Genomic DNA, 16205 nt, shown 5'->3' on the forward strand with positions numbered 1-16205 from the left:
CAATTTGCTTTACTTTGTACACCAACCTCGTGTGGAACAGTATCAAAAGCCTTTGCAAAATCTAAGTAGACCACATCAACTGCATTACCCTGGTCTAAATTCCTACTTACCTCCTCAAAGAAACAAATAAGGTTAGTTTGGCATGATCTTTCCTTCATAAATCCATGCTGACTATTACTAATAATTTTGTTTTCCATTACGTATTCCTGAATATTATCCCGTATTAAACCTTCATGTAGTTTCCCCACTATTGAAGTCAGGCTTACAGGTCTGTAATTCCCCGGTTGTAATCTAGCTCCATTTTTAAATATAGGCACCACATCTGCTTTACGCCAATCTTGTAGTACTGAGCCTGTGGAAATGGAGTCCTTGAATATTAAATGTAATGGTTTGGCTATTACTGAACTTAACTCCTTGAGAACTCTTGGATGTATGCCACCGGGTCAGGTGTCTTATTTACTTTAATTTGTTCAAGCCGCCTATGAACTTCTTCCTCAGTTAACCAATTGTTCATTAATATGGAGGTTGTGGCTTCCTCCTGCGGCACTACAATTGAAATTGATTATTCCCTGGTAAACACAGAGGCAAAGAATTTGTTTAATACCTCTGCTTGTTCCTTATCTCCAAAAATCTGCCTGCCAATCTCACACTGAAAGGGTCTTATATTTTCTTTTCTCATTTTTTTGTGATTAAGGTACTTAAAGAACTTTTTAGGGTTGATCTTATTTTCTATTGCAATCCTTTTTTCATTATCCATTTTTGCCAATTTAATTGCCCTTTTGCAATTTTTGTTACATTCCTTATAATTCTGATACGATGTCTCTGTCCCTTCTGACTTCAAGTATCTAAACGCCTTCCTCTTCTTGTCCATTTCCTCCCCTACCTGTTTATTAAGCCACATTGGTTTTGACTTATTTCTTTTGTACTTATTACCCAAGGGTATACACTGATAAGTGTGCTTGGCTAACAATGTTTTAAAGACTGCCCATTTATCTTCTAGCTTTTTCCAAGCAAAAACATCATCCCAATGTATTACTTGTAGATTAGTCCTCAGTTTATTAAAATCTGCCTTTATAAAGTTAAAGGTCTTTGTTGAACCCAAGTAATCTGTTTTTTGATAATTTATTTCAAATGAGACCATGTTATGATCACTGTTACCATTTCAGACAGTCCAGGGGGAGCACATATGGGAAACAAAAGACAAAATATAGAACAATTTAAGTGCAGACGTTTAGGATATAGAGATCAATGATGTGTTGAAAATTTTGGCTCTAAAGGTGAATCTACAGTACTCACAAGATGGTTGTGGTTATAAATGCAGTTAGCAGATAGGGCTGCTGCCCATAAGGATAAAGTGGTGTGTGGGATTCCCTCCAGGCACGTCTCGTCAGTTAGGAGATGGTATATATAGAGAAAGACAGCAAAACATAGCGCGATCTGATAGAAACTTTATATAAAAATAAACATATAAAATGTGCACTTACAATGTGCTAGTTAAAAGTAAGCATTTATCACAATCAATGTGAATTCTGTGGGTACTGTGCAGCTCTCACCGCCTCCCCTCGCCGTCCCGGAGCTCCTTCGCCTGCACCTCAAGAGTCCAACTCCTCTCAGTGTGTCCTCCGGTGCGTGTGACGTCACGGCTCTGTGAGTGGTGAAGCTACGGGTCCCTCACTGATCCAAGAAACCACTCAACGCGTTTCGCCCAGCTCTTGGAAGCTGTGTATGGCTTGTGAATGTGGTTTGCTGCTGTCCTTTCCCCATAAACCACAGTCCAAAGATAGCTGGTAAGATGATAATCACGACTGCCTCACTGTTACCCAAATGTTCCAGGACTTGAATATTTGCTATTACTTCTACATTGTTTGATATTACCAAATCCAGTATTGCCCCTCTCCTGGTTGATTCCTCAATAATTTCGGTCAAATAATTGTCTTTAAGCATCCCCAAAAACCTGTTTCCTTTTGTTGTAACGCTAATCTCATTGCCCCAGTCTATGTCTGGATAATTAAAATCACCCATTATGCAAACATGACCTAGTTTTGATGCCTTCTCCATTTGCAAAAGTATTTTAGCTTCCTCAATCTTGGTGGTTTGTAGCATATTCCCACAAACATTTTCTTTATACTTTTACCTCCACTGCTAATTTCTATCCACAAGGTCTCTACATTTTCATCATTCTCTTCATAAACATCATCCCTTATAATAGGTTTTAGATCCGGTTTAACATATAAACATACTACACCTCCTCGTCTATTTGCTCGATCCTTCCAAAAAAGGGAATAACCCACTAAATTAACTGCCCAGTCATGAGTTTCATCCCACCATGTTTCAGTAATGCCTATGATATCATGCTGCTCCCTTGCAACTATTAATTCAAGCTCCCCCCTTTTATCTTCTTGCATTAGCAAGCATGCATTTAAGTTTTTTTTCAGCCTGTACTATTTTCTTATCTGCTCCTTCCTTTCTGCGCCCACTTAGTTTAGTCTTTAGAAGTTTTCTAGTATTATCTGTATTTACTATGGGTGTCTCACTGCTTGTCAAACTCGCACTTGCCCCCATTCTACCTCCATAACCCCTTGTATCCTCCTCTATTCTATTTAGTTCATTATCTGTTTCATTCCCCTCCCCCCTCCATCCTAGTGTAACCCCCTTTCCCTATGCCTAAGGGAAACTGTGGGCGATTACGCGTGCTGCTAGTACCTCTACGCTCACAGGAGGCCTGAGCCTCCGCTTCTGGGAGCCTAGGATAAGCTCTCTCTCTCTTAGTGCAGCGCCTCCAAATATGAGAGATCCCAGCATTGGCGGGATGACTCCTCATAGGACCCAATACAATCAGTAAAAACAATATCACACCAGATATATATAACTCGTGTAGCCCTGGTAAGAAATTGGGCTATAGTTCTTTCCTCCTTCTGGTATAAGTCCTGGTAAGGGCAGGCTGCCAGAAGTTATCATGGGTTTCCCCCACTTCAAGCACTGCTCTGAGTGGTGGAGGTAGGTCACCTGACCCTGTTTCTAAGGCAAGAGACATGGGGGCGGTGCCTGCTGATATCATAAAGAGCAGTGCACTTCCTATTTAGAGTTAGTTAAGGGAGAGTCTGTTCAGAGTGAGTTTAGAGGTGGCACTGGCTGGTCCAGTGTGACAGTTAGTAAGTGTACAGTTGGAGAAGGAGCAGCCTATGAGTAGGGCTGCTAGAACTACAGTGTAGTAAGGTGGACCAATGCCTCTCACCCTGTTTAGGGGGTGAGGGAAGAGCTAGCCATACCCTTGGTGCCCTTGGCCTGGGGTGGTGGCAGGGGACGATACAATCCTGAAGGGGAGCAGTCTGGGTGGAGTATACAACCTGTACCTGCCTGGTGATCTTCCTACTGTGTGAATAAAGAGCTGCTGCTGCTATTTAAAGAGACATTCGTGTGAGACTGGAATCTCTCATCCCTGTGTGGGAATACTCTCTGTAAGGATTCCACCCCGCATTCCTGGGGCTTACCAGAGATGGAGGCGCTGCACCACTAAGAAAGAACGAAGGCATTCACCCCAGAAACCTGTTCCTGTCATCCCCCATACCATTGCGGGTCCTCCAACACAACTCCCCTCACACCTTATCCAGGGTGCGGTCTGCGGTGAAGTCTCCAGCCGGAGGATTCCTCTTATCTGCTGCCACGTGCAGCTCTGGTCCCAGGTCACCGTGTGGATGTCCGTCCACCTGCACAGTAGTGCTGCTGCAGCTGTAATGGGAGAGTCACTATCTGGGGCCTTCCCTACAATACTCCGCTCACAGTGCGGGGGCTATTTGGGGCTAAGGGGCAAGGTCTGGCCTAGTCCAGGAAGCTGGCTGCTCCCTGGACACTACCTTCCTCTTTGCTGCCTCCTTTAGGACTGCCCATGCTGTGTCCAGTCCCGCAGAGGAGATCTGGATCTCAAAAATGGCTGCTCACTCCCAATTGGCTGAGATGGCCCATGTGACCAACCCCGAGGCTTCTGGGAGTTGTAGTTCCGCTCCTTACATGCAGAGACATTCCAAGATGGCCACCGCAACATCTCCCGATCCGACGGAGCAATGCAGGGGCGATGCCGAGGCAGCTCTCCCTCCTGTGAGCAGGTAAGGAGGGTCCTGCTACACTAGTTTAAAATCTCCTCCAACCTTTTTAGCATTCTCCCCCATAGCACAGAAGATCCCTCTTTATTGAGGTCCAATCCATCTCTAGCATAAAGATGGCACCTCTCAGAAAAGGAGTCCCAATGCTCTAAAAAACCCAAACCCTCCTTCCTACACCACTTTCTTAGCAATGCATTAACCTCCCTAATCTCTGACTGTCTCCCTGCGGTAGCATATTGCACTCGTAGTATTTCAGAAAATACTACCTTGGAGGTTGTTGCCTTAAGCTTTTGGCCTAGATCCCTGAAATCATTTTTTTAGGACCCCCCATCTTTCTCTAACTTTGTCATTGGTGCCAACATGTACCAAGACCGCTGGGTCAATCCCAGCCCCTCCCAAAAATCTGTCAACCCGATCCGCAATGTGCCGAACCCAAGCACCCGGGAAACAACAAACTGTTCGGTTCATGCGGTCGAGGCAACAGATTGCCCTATCTACCTTCCTAATAATGGAGTCCCCTACCACCACAATCTTTCTTGCTATCTAAGCATCTTGAGTCCCCTCTGTGCTGGAGGAACTATTCCCCTGGCTGCTAGAGGAATCAGTCTCCCCCAGCCTTGCCATTTCTGCCCTGACACTCCCAATATCTTCACTCAATGTGGCAAATCTATTGGGATGGGTCAGCTCAGAACTGGCCTGCCTCTTACTGTTGCCCCTGCTTCCCCTTCTAACAGTTACCCAGCTCCCTACCTGCCCCTCACTAACAGCGCCACCATCTGCACCACTAGTCGAAGCAAGGGTCTGCTCAGTGAGCTCTAAACCCCTTTCAAGATTGTCAATTTCCCTCAATATTGCAAGTTTCCTCTTCAGATCAGCAATCTCTCACTTTAAAGAGACCACCCACTCACACCTCTCACAGCGGTATGCTCCTTGTAACCGCTGCTCCAAGTGCACATACATGTGGCAAGATGTGCATTGAGTGGCATTCTCAATCCTGCTCATTATAGCAACTATGAAGTTATAAGTACCAACAATTAACTGTACTTCAATATACTATACCTTGTTTAACCCCTTCATTTTTCAAACTCCTCCTGGTTCTAACTGCACAATTAATACAACCAGCACTTGATTTTTTTTTTCTAAAAACACAGGGTATGTACAATGCTGCAAAGGAATATTGAGGTGGGATCCCCTCTATTAACTAGTGCTACAGAGCAATTAGTTCCACTTGTAGAAATGAATTACTGCATCCGGATCACATGTTGTAATAATAAAATGTTGTGAGGAGCTGTGTGGATTAACCCCTAGTTGGAACACGGTCTGGCAAGGATAAGACGGGTTGTCTGGGGGAAGTCCTGAGACCCACCCGGACCCCTTGCATAAATCCATCAACTATGTGAACCAGTGAACCTGAGGAAGCTCCCACTTGAGTAATAAAAATAAAGTACTCACATAAGTCCGTTTTCATCCGGGTGTGTGTGCTCCTCGCTGTATGCAGAGACAGGACAAAGTCACCCTTACCAAGGACGGAGGTGAATCAGCGGGCACGACTGCGCAGAAAGAAGTTGCACAAGGCTGGACTGGGCTAAAAAATCTTTATTAGAGCATGGATTAAAAAAACACACGAGGAGGGGTAACAGCCCCCCGCGCCTCTTAGAGGCTCTAATACAGATTTTTTTTAGCCCAGTCCAGCCTTTGCAACTTCTTTCTGCACCATCGTGCCCGCTGATTCACCTCCCTCCTTGGTAAGGGTGACTTGGTTCTATGTACAATGCTGTGTTCTTATTTTTTTTTATCAATCTTTAGAATTAACCCAATACACGTAAAATTACGATTAATTTCTTTCCTTTAATAGGAGGATAAGAAACGGTTTTATAGAGGCAATCCAAGCATGCGATTTTCTTGCCAATTTTTTTAACATAGGATTGGAGCATGGGGTCTCTGGAGCTGAACCCCACTAATTTCAGCTCTGTGGACACCCTGCTTCCGGAGATGCAGGCCTTGGTAGGGGTGCCGGTAGCTACTCCGCGGCAAATGTGTGAGCTTTAGTTTAGCAAGAACTTAGACTGGTGGTGGGTTTGAGAGTCTCGGGGAGGTTATTCCAGTTGTAGGGTGCACGGTAAGAGGAGCAGCCGGATACTTTGTTAAACCTTGGGACCATGAAAAGTCCCTTGGAGTCAGATCTCAGATGATAAGTGCTGCATGTGGTAGGGGCGTGGAGCTTGTTCAGGTGGATGTGTAGCTTGCACAAGAAGTATTTGAACGCAAGACAGGAGAGATGAACTTTGCGCCTAGACTCAAATGATGGCCAATCTAGTTCTTTGAGCATTTCGCAGTGATGTGTGTTTTAGTTACATTGGAAGACAAAGTGGCATATTGAAAAGTAGAGGGTGTCTAGTTTGCTAAGGTGAGTTTGGGGTGCTGTCCCCATAGTCTATAATTGACATTAGCATCTGCTGTGCGATGCGCTTTCTGTCCAGAGTGCTTAGGGAGGACTTGTTCCTATAAAGTACACCTAGTTTGGCATAGGTTTTGGATGTCAGGGTATCAATGTGCAACCCAAATGTTAAATGGGAGTCAAACCATATGCCCTGATATTTAAAACTAGTAACAGGGGCTAGGATGGTATTAGAGCTGGTTCTTATCTGATGGTATGTTATTGGAAGCTTTAGAAATGTAGCCTTGGTCCCAAATACCATTGTTACAGTCTTGTCAGTGTTTAAAAACAGTTTGTTTTGGTAAATCCAATTATTAAGTCTCAGAAAATCAGATTGAAGTATGTGTTCAAGGTCAGAGAGGCGAGGGCTGCGTGCATATAGGATTGTGTCATCCGCATACATGTGTATTGAAGTTGTAGGTAGATCATTGATGAAGACTGAGAAGAGTAGGGAGCCCAGAACAGAGCCTTGCGGGACACCGCAGGTGGAGTTAGAGCCCAAGATAGACACATATTGGTATCTACCTGATAGGTCGGAATGAAACCAGTTTAAAACATGTTCCCCTATTCCAGAGCACTGAAGTTTGTTTTGCAAGATAGCATGATCCACCATAACAAATGTCTTTGCAAAATCTAGAAATATTGCACCAGTAACTTGTCCAGTTCCATTCCACATTGGATCGCATTGCAAACATTTAGGAGGGTAGTTACTGTGGAGTATTTGGGGCAAAAGTCAGATTGGAATTGGCTAGGCAAATTGGTGTTGGTATAGTAATCGCTTAATTGTGAGTGAACACATTTTCCCATGACTTACGATAGTATTGGGAGAAGAGATTGGCCTGTAGTTTGAAACAGTTTTTTTGTCTCCATTTTGAAGATTGGGACAACTCTAGCCGTTTCACTCTTCCACTTACAAACTTACTCTCTCATAGTCCTCCCTCCGACTTTCATACTCTCACTTACTCACTTACAAACTTATTCTCTCACACACTTACTCTCCCCTCCGACTTTCACACACTCCAATCACTTAGAAACTCACTCTCTCACATACTGACTCCTCCCTCCGACTTTCACACACTCCAATCACTTAGAAACTCACTCCCTCACATACTGACTCCTCCCTCTGACTTTATACACTCCAATCACTTAGAAACTCATTCTCTCACATACTTACTCTCCCCTCCGACTTTCACACACTCCAATCACTTAGAAACTCACTCTCTCACATACTTACTCCTCCCTCCGACTTTCATACGCCAATCACTTACAAACATACTTTTCTATCACTCTCAAATTTGCTCTCCCCTACTTACACTCCTCTCAGATACATGCATTAAATGATATTGCACGCACTCACCTTTCCCTCTCACACAAACACTCCCCACTTACATACATGCACTCTTTCGCAATAAGTTACTCATCTGTTTATTATATAGGAGCATAGGTCTACTGTATGTACTATAAAATGTGTGGCTTTCACTCGCATTGTCACTCGCTCTCGTCTATCACTCACTGTCGCACACTCTCTCTTCTCAATCTCTCTCTTCTCCGTCGCACACTCTCATCACTTCCTCACTCTCCCCGCCTCCTGTTTCACTCCCTCAAATCTCTCACAGACACACTCACACACAGCCTTGTTTACATGTCCACTATAGCACCCATACTCCCACTCTGTCTTGTCTGTCACACTCTCTCTTTCATCTCTGCCTCTAATTTCCTCCTACTTTCTCAATCTCTACGCCTCCTGTTTAAGCTCCCTCAAATCTCTCACACACAGCGTTGTTTACATGTCCTCTATAGCATCCATATTCCCACTCTCTGTCGTCTGTCACACTCGCTTTCATCTGTCTCTAGTTTCCTCCTACTTCCTCACGCTCTCCACCTCCTGTTTCACTCCCTCAAATCTCTCACAGACACACTCAGCCTTGTTTACATGTCTCCTATAGCATCCATACTCCCACTTTCTGTTTTGTCTGTCACACTCTCTTTCATCTGTCTCTAGTTTCCTCCTACATCCTCACTCTCTCCGCCTCTTGTCTCACTCCCTCACATCCCTCTCAGACACACTCCCATATTTACATGTCCTCTATAGCATCCATACTCCCACTCTCTGTCTTGTCTGTCACTCTCTTTCGTCCCTGCATCTAGTTTCCTAAGTTTTATATACTTTTATATACTTCCTCACTCTCTCCGCCTCCTGTTTCACTCCCTCACATCCCTCTCAGACACACTCACACACAGCCTTGTTTACATGTCCCCTATAGCATCCATACCCCCACTCTCTGTCTTGTCTGTCACACTCTCTATCGTCTCTGCCTCTAGTTTCCTCCTACTTCCTCCCTCTCTCCGCCTCCTGTCTCACTCCCTCACATCCCTCTCTCAGACACACTCACACACACTGCCTTGTTTACATGTCCCCTATAGCCTCCATACATCGCCCTCCCCTCCCCCGGAAGTGAGCTCGGGCACCCCTCCAGCATAGGCATTTCCTGTGACGTCGCCGGCCGGACTCCATTAGCGCCGCAGCTGAGGGGGGAAAGCTCCAGCCTCTGACAGTCCGGAGAGGAGCCGTAGCCGGACTTCCCCCCCACCTCCCCATCCCCCCCTGACACCCCTCTCTCCCTCCCCTCGGGGGAGAACCCCCTCCCGTCCCCCCCTCCGACACACCACCCCCCCCCACACTCTCCCTCCCCCCCCCCACCGGCCACCAACCACGGCCGCTCTCGGCGAGGCAACTCTGGCCTCCGCTTCCTCCTCCTCTTCCTCCTCTTCCTCCTCCTCGGACACCGGCGGAGCGTCCCCTCCCCCGCGGAAGAAACTCCGAGCCTCGGCGGCCGAGGAGGAAGAGGAGGCGGCGGCAGCAGCAGCAGGAGAGCCCGGGGCCGCGGCAGCTCTCGCAGGCCTCTCCGCGGTCGCTCCCGTGTTGCTGAGCAGGAGCCCGGGTGTGAGCGGCGGCGGCGGGAGTGACATGCAGGCTAACGGGGCGGCGGCAGCGGCGGCGGGGGGACCGGGCGGACAGGCCCAGGATACGGCAGCGGCGGCGGCGGGGAGCGGGTGTCAGGCGGCACAGAACGGGGAGTCGGCGGCCGGGGGAGGGGAGATGTCTCACGCCAACGGGCTGCTGAGCTCCGCCGGCCTCGGTAACAGCAGCAACCTGGGGGTCAGTAATAACGGGTTAGTCCCCGGGGCCGCCGCGGCCTCCTCCGAACAGCCCGGGGGCGGCGGTGGCGGGGGCCTGAAGAAGAAGAAGCGGCTCTCCCAGGCCGACGAGGACGTGATCCGGCTCATAGGGCAGCACCTGCACGGCCTGGGCCTCCAGTGAGTCACTATGTGTGTATATATATATGTGTGTGTATAGGGAGATATATACGTATACTGTGTGTGTATAGGGGAATGTATACTGTACGGCCTGGGCCTCCAGTGAGTCACTATGTGTGTATATGTATGTGTGTGTGTATAGGGAGATATATACGTATACTGTGTGTGTGTGTGTATAGGGGAATGTATACTGTACGGCCTGGGCCTCCAGTGAGTCACGGGGTGTATACAGGGGGATATATCTATATACTGCCCGACTCCAGTGAGTCACTTGTCTATTTTATATATGTGTATACAGATCTACACACACACTGACAGTCTGATCCTAGAGTGTGACACTGGCAGTGTTTTTATATTTCTACGTGTAGAGAGAGATCAATACACTGCATATCTTGCCTTTATATGTGCAGTATATCCATATACTGCTAGGCCTCAACTGAGTCACTGTTTATGTACATAAGGATTTCTGTGTGTTCATGGGAAAAGATGTTGATCTGCTGCACAGCCTGGGGCTTAACCAGTTACTGTTTATGGCTAGAAAGGAGATTGTGTACTGGTTGTCAAGTATCTAAATGAGGTGTCAATATACGTGTGTGTGTGTGTGTGTGTGTGTGTGTGTGTGTACACACTTATCCCATTTTGATGTACTACACAGCCAGGGCCACAAGTGATTGTTTATAATTACACATTGTGGGACTTGTCTGGCATTATGTGAAAAATACTTGCCTGTGTCTATCAATATTGGCCTGACAGCTGTTGTCTCTCAATGTCAAAATATTGAGCAGCACCTTGTGCTGTGATTGTGGTTGGTATACTCTTGTCAGCAACTTGAGTTGTATCTATAGATGTTTACCTATGTCAGTATACCAACCAAGGTGTACTATCTATATACCTTTTCTGTTTGTCAAAACACTACACTATTGATGACTCTCCCGGTGCAAATGTATTCTGCTGCGGCGTGACACTGTGACAGCCAATAACAATCTGGTTACAGCTCTAACATAACACAAAGTGGCACTGCAGCAAGGAGGGCCCTTTTCCAAGGAGCTAACAGTCACAGGTTATCACGAATGTCACATTTTTGCCAACACAACATACAGTACAGCCTATGTCTGTATGCACATATTGTCTGTCATCCTGTGAGAGCAGTGTGGGTCTGAGAGCAGAATTTGCATGTCTTTCTGTGTCCCTATTTTGGGTAATCTTGGATAGCAATGTGTTTCAGATCCTTCAAGCTCCAAAGAGGTTAATATCTGCCAGCCCCCTGCGGGTGGTTAAGGGAGGGTGATGTTTACATCCAGCACTGGGATGAGGAAGAGGAGGCCTTACAGGGCTCTGGTGACAGTCAGAGGAGGGGGAGCTAGTTGTTTCTGTTGGATGTGGGGGAGGTGCAGGATTAGAGAAATCCTTGAGCCCCAGGGGCTATCTCTGTCTGAGGGAGAGAATCCTGTTATTACGTATCCAGGCTCCACTGCAGTATTATTTATTTAAAAAGCGCCATCATAAATACGGTCTGGTGGGAATGCAAGGTTTATTTCACACTAGTGGTGATGGTAACTGCCATGTGAGGCCCACTGTCAAGAAGTGTATATCTTTCCATTTTTAAATGTAAAAAGATTTCTGTGTATACATTTGCATGGTGACCTTTGTAGCTGCTTGGCAAATATCCATGGGCCACTGATTGTTACCTGCCCACTTGACTAGCATCAGGAAGGCTGGCTTTAAATAAAGTAAATATCTTTGTTTGGATGTATCTAAATGTAATACAATATATATGTAATCCTAAGGACTGACCAAAAACTTCCTTTGCAATTTGTATGTTAGGATACATTGTACCCTTTTTGGTGCCTTGTTAAACATTTAATTTCTGCTACAGCTTCATGTATTGGGCAAATGCTGTAATCCACGCACTGCAAAAAATGACCAGATCATGGTAAGATGAACAGTATTTGACACTGTCTCTCTCTTACAGTCAGACAGTTGATCTCCTCATGCAAGAATCAGGATGTCGTTTAGAGCATCCTTCTGCTACCAAATTCCGCAATCATGTCATGGAAGGGGACTGGGATAAGGTAAAGCTGGTATTATGACACTGCATCAACACTTTGCTTTATTGTCCTCCTACACTACAGTATAGGTTAGTCCAACAGCAAGCAAAGAAGTTGCATCACTTTTCGACGGGCAGATTGTTGCAGGTGCTTTCTTGGCTCAGTGTTAAAATATATAAACAAATAATGTAAATGCAATTTCTATCTTCAGATGTAATTAATTTAGTTATAGCACTAAAGTAATGTTCCACTTTGTTTGATTTTTCCAGGCAGAGAACGATCTTAATGAACTAAAGTCTTTAGTGCACTCTCCTCACGCTGTCATGGTAAGAAATGCAGTAGATATTGTCTTGTCTCAGAAGTTACATCTAACACGTGGCAGAAATCTAAACCAATGATTTTTGACTTAAAAGCACAACTATACCAAACTTCTTCTGATACAAATACAAGTAATGTTTGTGACTGTTGCTTATTTTATGATTTTTAAGCATGATCAAACTCGGTGCACAGTATTTGTTATTTAAAGAACTGGGACTTAAAAAAAAAAAAAAAAACCTGTGGAACACTGTGCAGCATAACGTTCTTCTGTGCTTGGTTTCTTGTCCTGTGTGTCAGGTTTTATTATTTTCTCCATGTAGTAAGATCACGGTTTTTGAACAATGTCTGGGCAATCTTAATGTTATATGTAGGTGGTATGACAAATTATGTCAGATTTGGATTATAACCGAATGGTAATGAAAGACTTGCTTGCAGCATTCATGTTGGACATTTCACCCTTTCACTAAAGGTTCTGTGGAGGAATGTGTGGCTTCTGATGGCTTCCTATAGAGAGTTCTAAAGACCTTGAGGATTTAGAGCCTGGAAAGTAGAAAGTGCCTGATTGGCACTAACGCAGACACTCGCCTTCGAATCGATGGGAGTTTCTGTGCGTTGGCGCTTGATCGGCACTAACACACTTTAGAGCTTAACCCCTCAAGTGTTCCATGTACTGTCCTGATGCTTAATCCACTTTAACATAAGAGGCCTAGTAAGTAGCGCTACTTTTGGCATTATTAACATCAGCAACCAAAGCCCCTGTACTCATTCCTGCAGTAATCTCACCTGTCCTTGGCCTGAGTGAAAGGAGGAAATGCTGGTCAGTGTGTAAGTATCGGAGAGACTTGCATACACTGTCAGGTCCTCTAGTGCAGGGGTGCGCAAACGTTTGAAGCTGCGCCCCCCTGCCTGCTCCCTGCACTGCTCGCACCCCTCCCCCATACCTCTTTGGTCGGCGTCATGTCGTTTGACGTCGGGCAACGCGTCGCACCAACCATCTGAATCACGGTAAGTTGAGTTGCAAAGGCCTCAAGCGATTCCCCCGGCATTTCATTTTAATGGCGTGGGGACGAGCATGGGGCCTCTGCAACCGCCCTCGCATCCCTGCTCTACTGTGAAGGAGCAGCTGAGCGGTAATGTCACGTTTTATTTTTTTTAAGTTGGTGACCCTTGTTTAGGTCCCAGTATTGGCTCTCCTTGTCACCTTATCGCCATGTGCCTCCTATAACAAAATTAGATTGTAAACTCTACTGGGCAAGGGACTCCAGGTGCCTGCAAAACTCTGTGTTCAGCTCTGCAAACACTCGGGACTATATAATACGCAAACATTATTATTATTATTATTATTATTATTAGAGCCAACCCCTTCCAAAAACGTTATACACTTCAAATTTGTCGCTGCACTACTTTCAGGTTGCCTGGTCTTTTTCCCCTTGTCTTCCCCCCCCTCTCTACCCCTGCCTATCAACAAAAAGGTGGCCCCTAAGTTTCTAAACTGACACCCCCCCCCCTGTTATGGCATAAAGTAATATCCCTGTATATAGAATAACATTTGTGAAATGTGATTAGGAAGAAAGATTAAACATTAAAGGTTACAAGTGTGGGTCTTTTTCCTCCCTCTTCTGTAAACCTTTAGAAACTTCAGATCACTTTGTCATTCAGCACAGTTATAGCTACATTGGTATTGACTCTCCCCCCCTCATTCTGCATTAACAAGCTTTTTGATAGATCATATTAAGTTTATAAAGGCAGTGAATCATACCTCCTTGTTTAGCGTGATGAGCCCTTTCATTCTTCACAATGGGAATGTTTATGGACAATTCTATCTAGAATTTTAACAAAAAAGACTAAACTTCCAGATTCCCCCTCCCCCCTCCCTAAAGCGCACATGCTTTTGTCATTGTTTGGCAGGGGGGGGGGGGGTTGAATGAAATGTTGGTAATGATTGTTAGGTTTTCTTTCAGTGTAGGTGTTGAATATAAATGTCTGTGTTGGAGATGTTTCTGGGATTCTTCTGGTCTCATTTTTTTTCCCTTGTGGCTGTCTGCCTCTGTAAGATCTGTTTATAAATGACAAAAGTGGAGCCTAATTTGCACCCACAGCAGTCATTTGAAATTGGTCTTATTCTGCAGTCAGCAGCTGCTCAGAACTGCAAATATCCTCTCACCGCTGACAGCTGTAGAAAATTGCTATTCTTAATAAGCTGGGCCATACCTGAGCAGCTGCTTTTTAATGCTGAAAGTCCCCAGAAGTGGGGGGGGGGGGGGGGGGTCAGATGATGCCAAGACAGTGGTGTTCTTGCCCCCCAGGAGACCCCCATTTTATTGTGTGTGTGTGTGTGTGTGTACACACACACACACACACCTATTAACTCTAGCAATGTAATATTTTTTTCCCTTCCGTACTTTGAGCTATGACTGCTCATACTACATTCCTCCATAATTCTCTTTATAAACGGACAACTCTACTTGTTACTGAGCACACACAATGTACCTGTATTTGGCAGACCTGGCAAGGGACTTCTGAAAGTAACATTTCCATTGCAAGTGGAGGATACCAGCAATACTATTTTTAAAGCTGCTCTTTCATTATCATTTCACATGCTAAACTTCTACTACACTAGATGTATGCATTCTGGCTCCTTTTCTAACTAAAGTGGCTAAATGGGAGGACAGAGAGCATGAATGCTGTGGTCCCAGTAGGAGTGTATATCAGTGCGGCCTGTAACTTTAAGATAATCATTGTTCTGTAAACAGAACATTTGATATACTGTACTCATAAATATAAAGCCCACTATAAGATACAGGCGCCAAATGGACCGGGAGACTTGCAGCAAATGGCACCAAGAGAAAGTATGTCCAGATAATCTCTCAAACAAATACTCATTATTGTCCCAAAATAGCCAACGTTACGGTATTGTATCATTTGGAGTTCCCGGATTTACTTTATTTTACAAACCTAAGTGGTGCGTTTCTTGTAACAAAGCTCATTTGTTTGGGGTGGTGGTTTAAAAAAATGGACACGAATCGCTACTTCATTTAGTAATCTCTCTGCAATCCTTAAGTAGATTTGTGTGGGGAAAAATAAAATAACTTTTTGTGAAGCGACTTTACTTGCAAAAACTGTTTTTATTGTAGCTTTTTTTTTTTTAGATCTGAGCTCCTATTGAGTTTATTATGGAAACCATACGTGCAGACGTGTCCTTTACGCTGTTGTGTTGTATACCGCCCACTTAAACACACACAGAGCGCAGCAAGGTTAATACAGGACCTTTTAACTTCTAGCTGCAGGCTTCTTCAAAACTTATATGGACTTTAGTCCAAGTTCCTACAACTTTGCCAGCTGTACAAAGACTCTAATTTTCCTGTCTGTACAGGCTTAAGTCCTAGGCAAAACGGCTTCTTTCTCTTACCTCCCCCTTCTCCCAATTTCCTGGCCAAAAAGAAAATCAGAACCATATATTGTATGTTCCTTTTTCTGTCCTGTGTATGCCAGGCTCTTCTACTCAAAGGTAGTAGTCACTCTGACACTATATATGGCAAGTGGGGCTGCACTGTTTAAAGGCCTAGTATTGTAAACAAGAGAATCAGCTGACGGCTGCCTTAGCTTTGACTTCCAGCTGATTCGTTTGTTGATAAACGGGCCTCTTCCTGCCTTGTGGGGGAGGGGAGAGAGGCGGCACAGGCAGTGATGTAAGCAGAACAGATGTTTTTCCCAAGCACAGGACATAAGACTGTTTTTGTGTGTGAGAGGGGGTCAAAGTCTATTGTAACACACTTTTTATATGTAGTTCTTCAAAAGCTACTTTTTCTAGAAAAGTATGAATGCATTTATTAAAACCTATATTCGCTGCATAATTTTGACATAAATGGTGAACGCTGCCAAACCTTGTAGCTTAATTTATTTGTAATTACTGCAATTTCTTTGCTGCCACATGAGCCTGCTAGGAGACTCCTATTTCTTTTTAATAAAGTATTCTTTACTTGA

General features: G+C 44.9%; 1 protein-coding gene across 3 annotated transcripts in view; it reads left to right on the top strand.

Annotated features, from left to right (window-relative positions):
- The first annotated feature begins 9356 nt into the window (after positions 1-9356).
- Positions 9357-16205, top strand: part of WDR26 (WD repeat domain 26) — a 48816-nt gene continuing 41967 nt past the window's right edge. For 2 of the 3 annotated variants that reach the window (XM_075595512.1, XM_075595513.1), the window contains exons 1-3: positions 9357-9855; positions 11828-11927; positions 12173-12229. In XM_075595512.1, coding sequence (XP_075451627.1) covers positions 9506-9855; positions 11828-11927; positions 12173-12229 — 507 coding nt within the window. In that variant the 5' untranslated portion in view covers positions 9357-9505. Of the gene's footprint in view, positions 9856-10055; positions 10066-11827; positions 11928-12172; positions 12230-16205 lie in introns of those variants that run through there. The other variant, XM_075595514.1, reaches the window with a different exon arrangement.

Source organism: Ascaphus truei, chromosome 4 (assembly GCF_040206685.1).
Source record: "Ascaphus truei isolate aAscTru1 chromosome 4, aAscTru1.hap1, whole genome shotgun sequence".
Taxonomy (NCBI): Eukaryota; Metazoa; Chordata; class Amphibia; order Anura; family Ascaphidae; genus Ascaphus; species Ascaphus truei.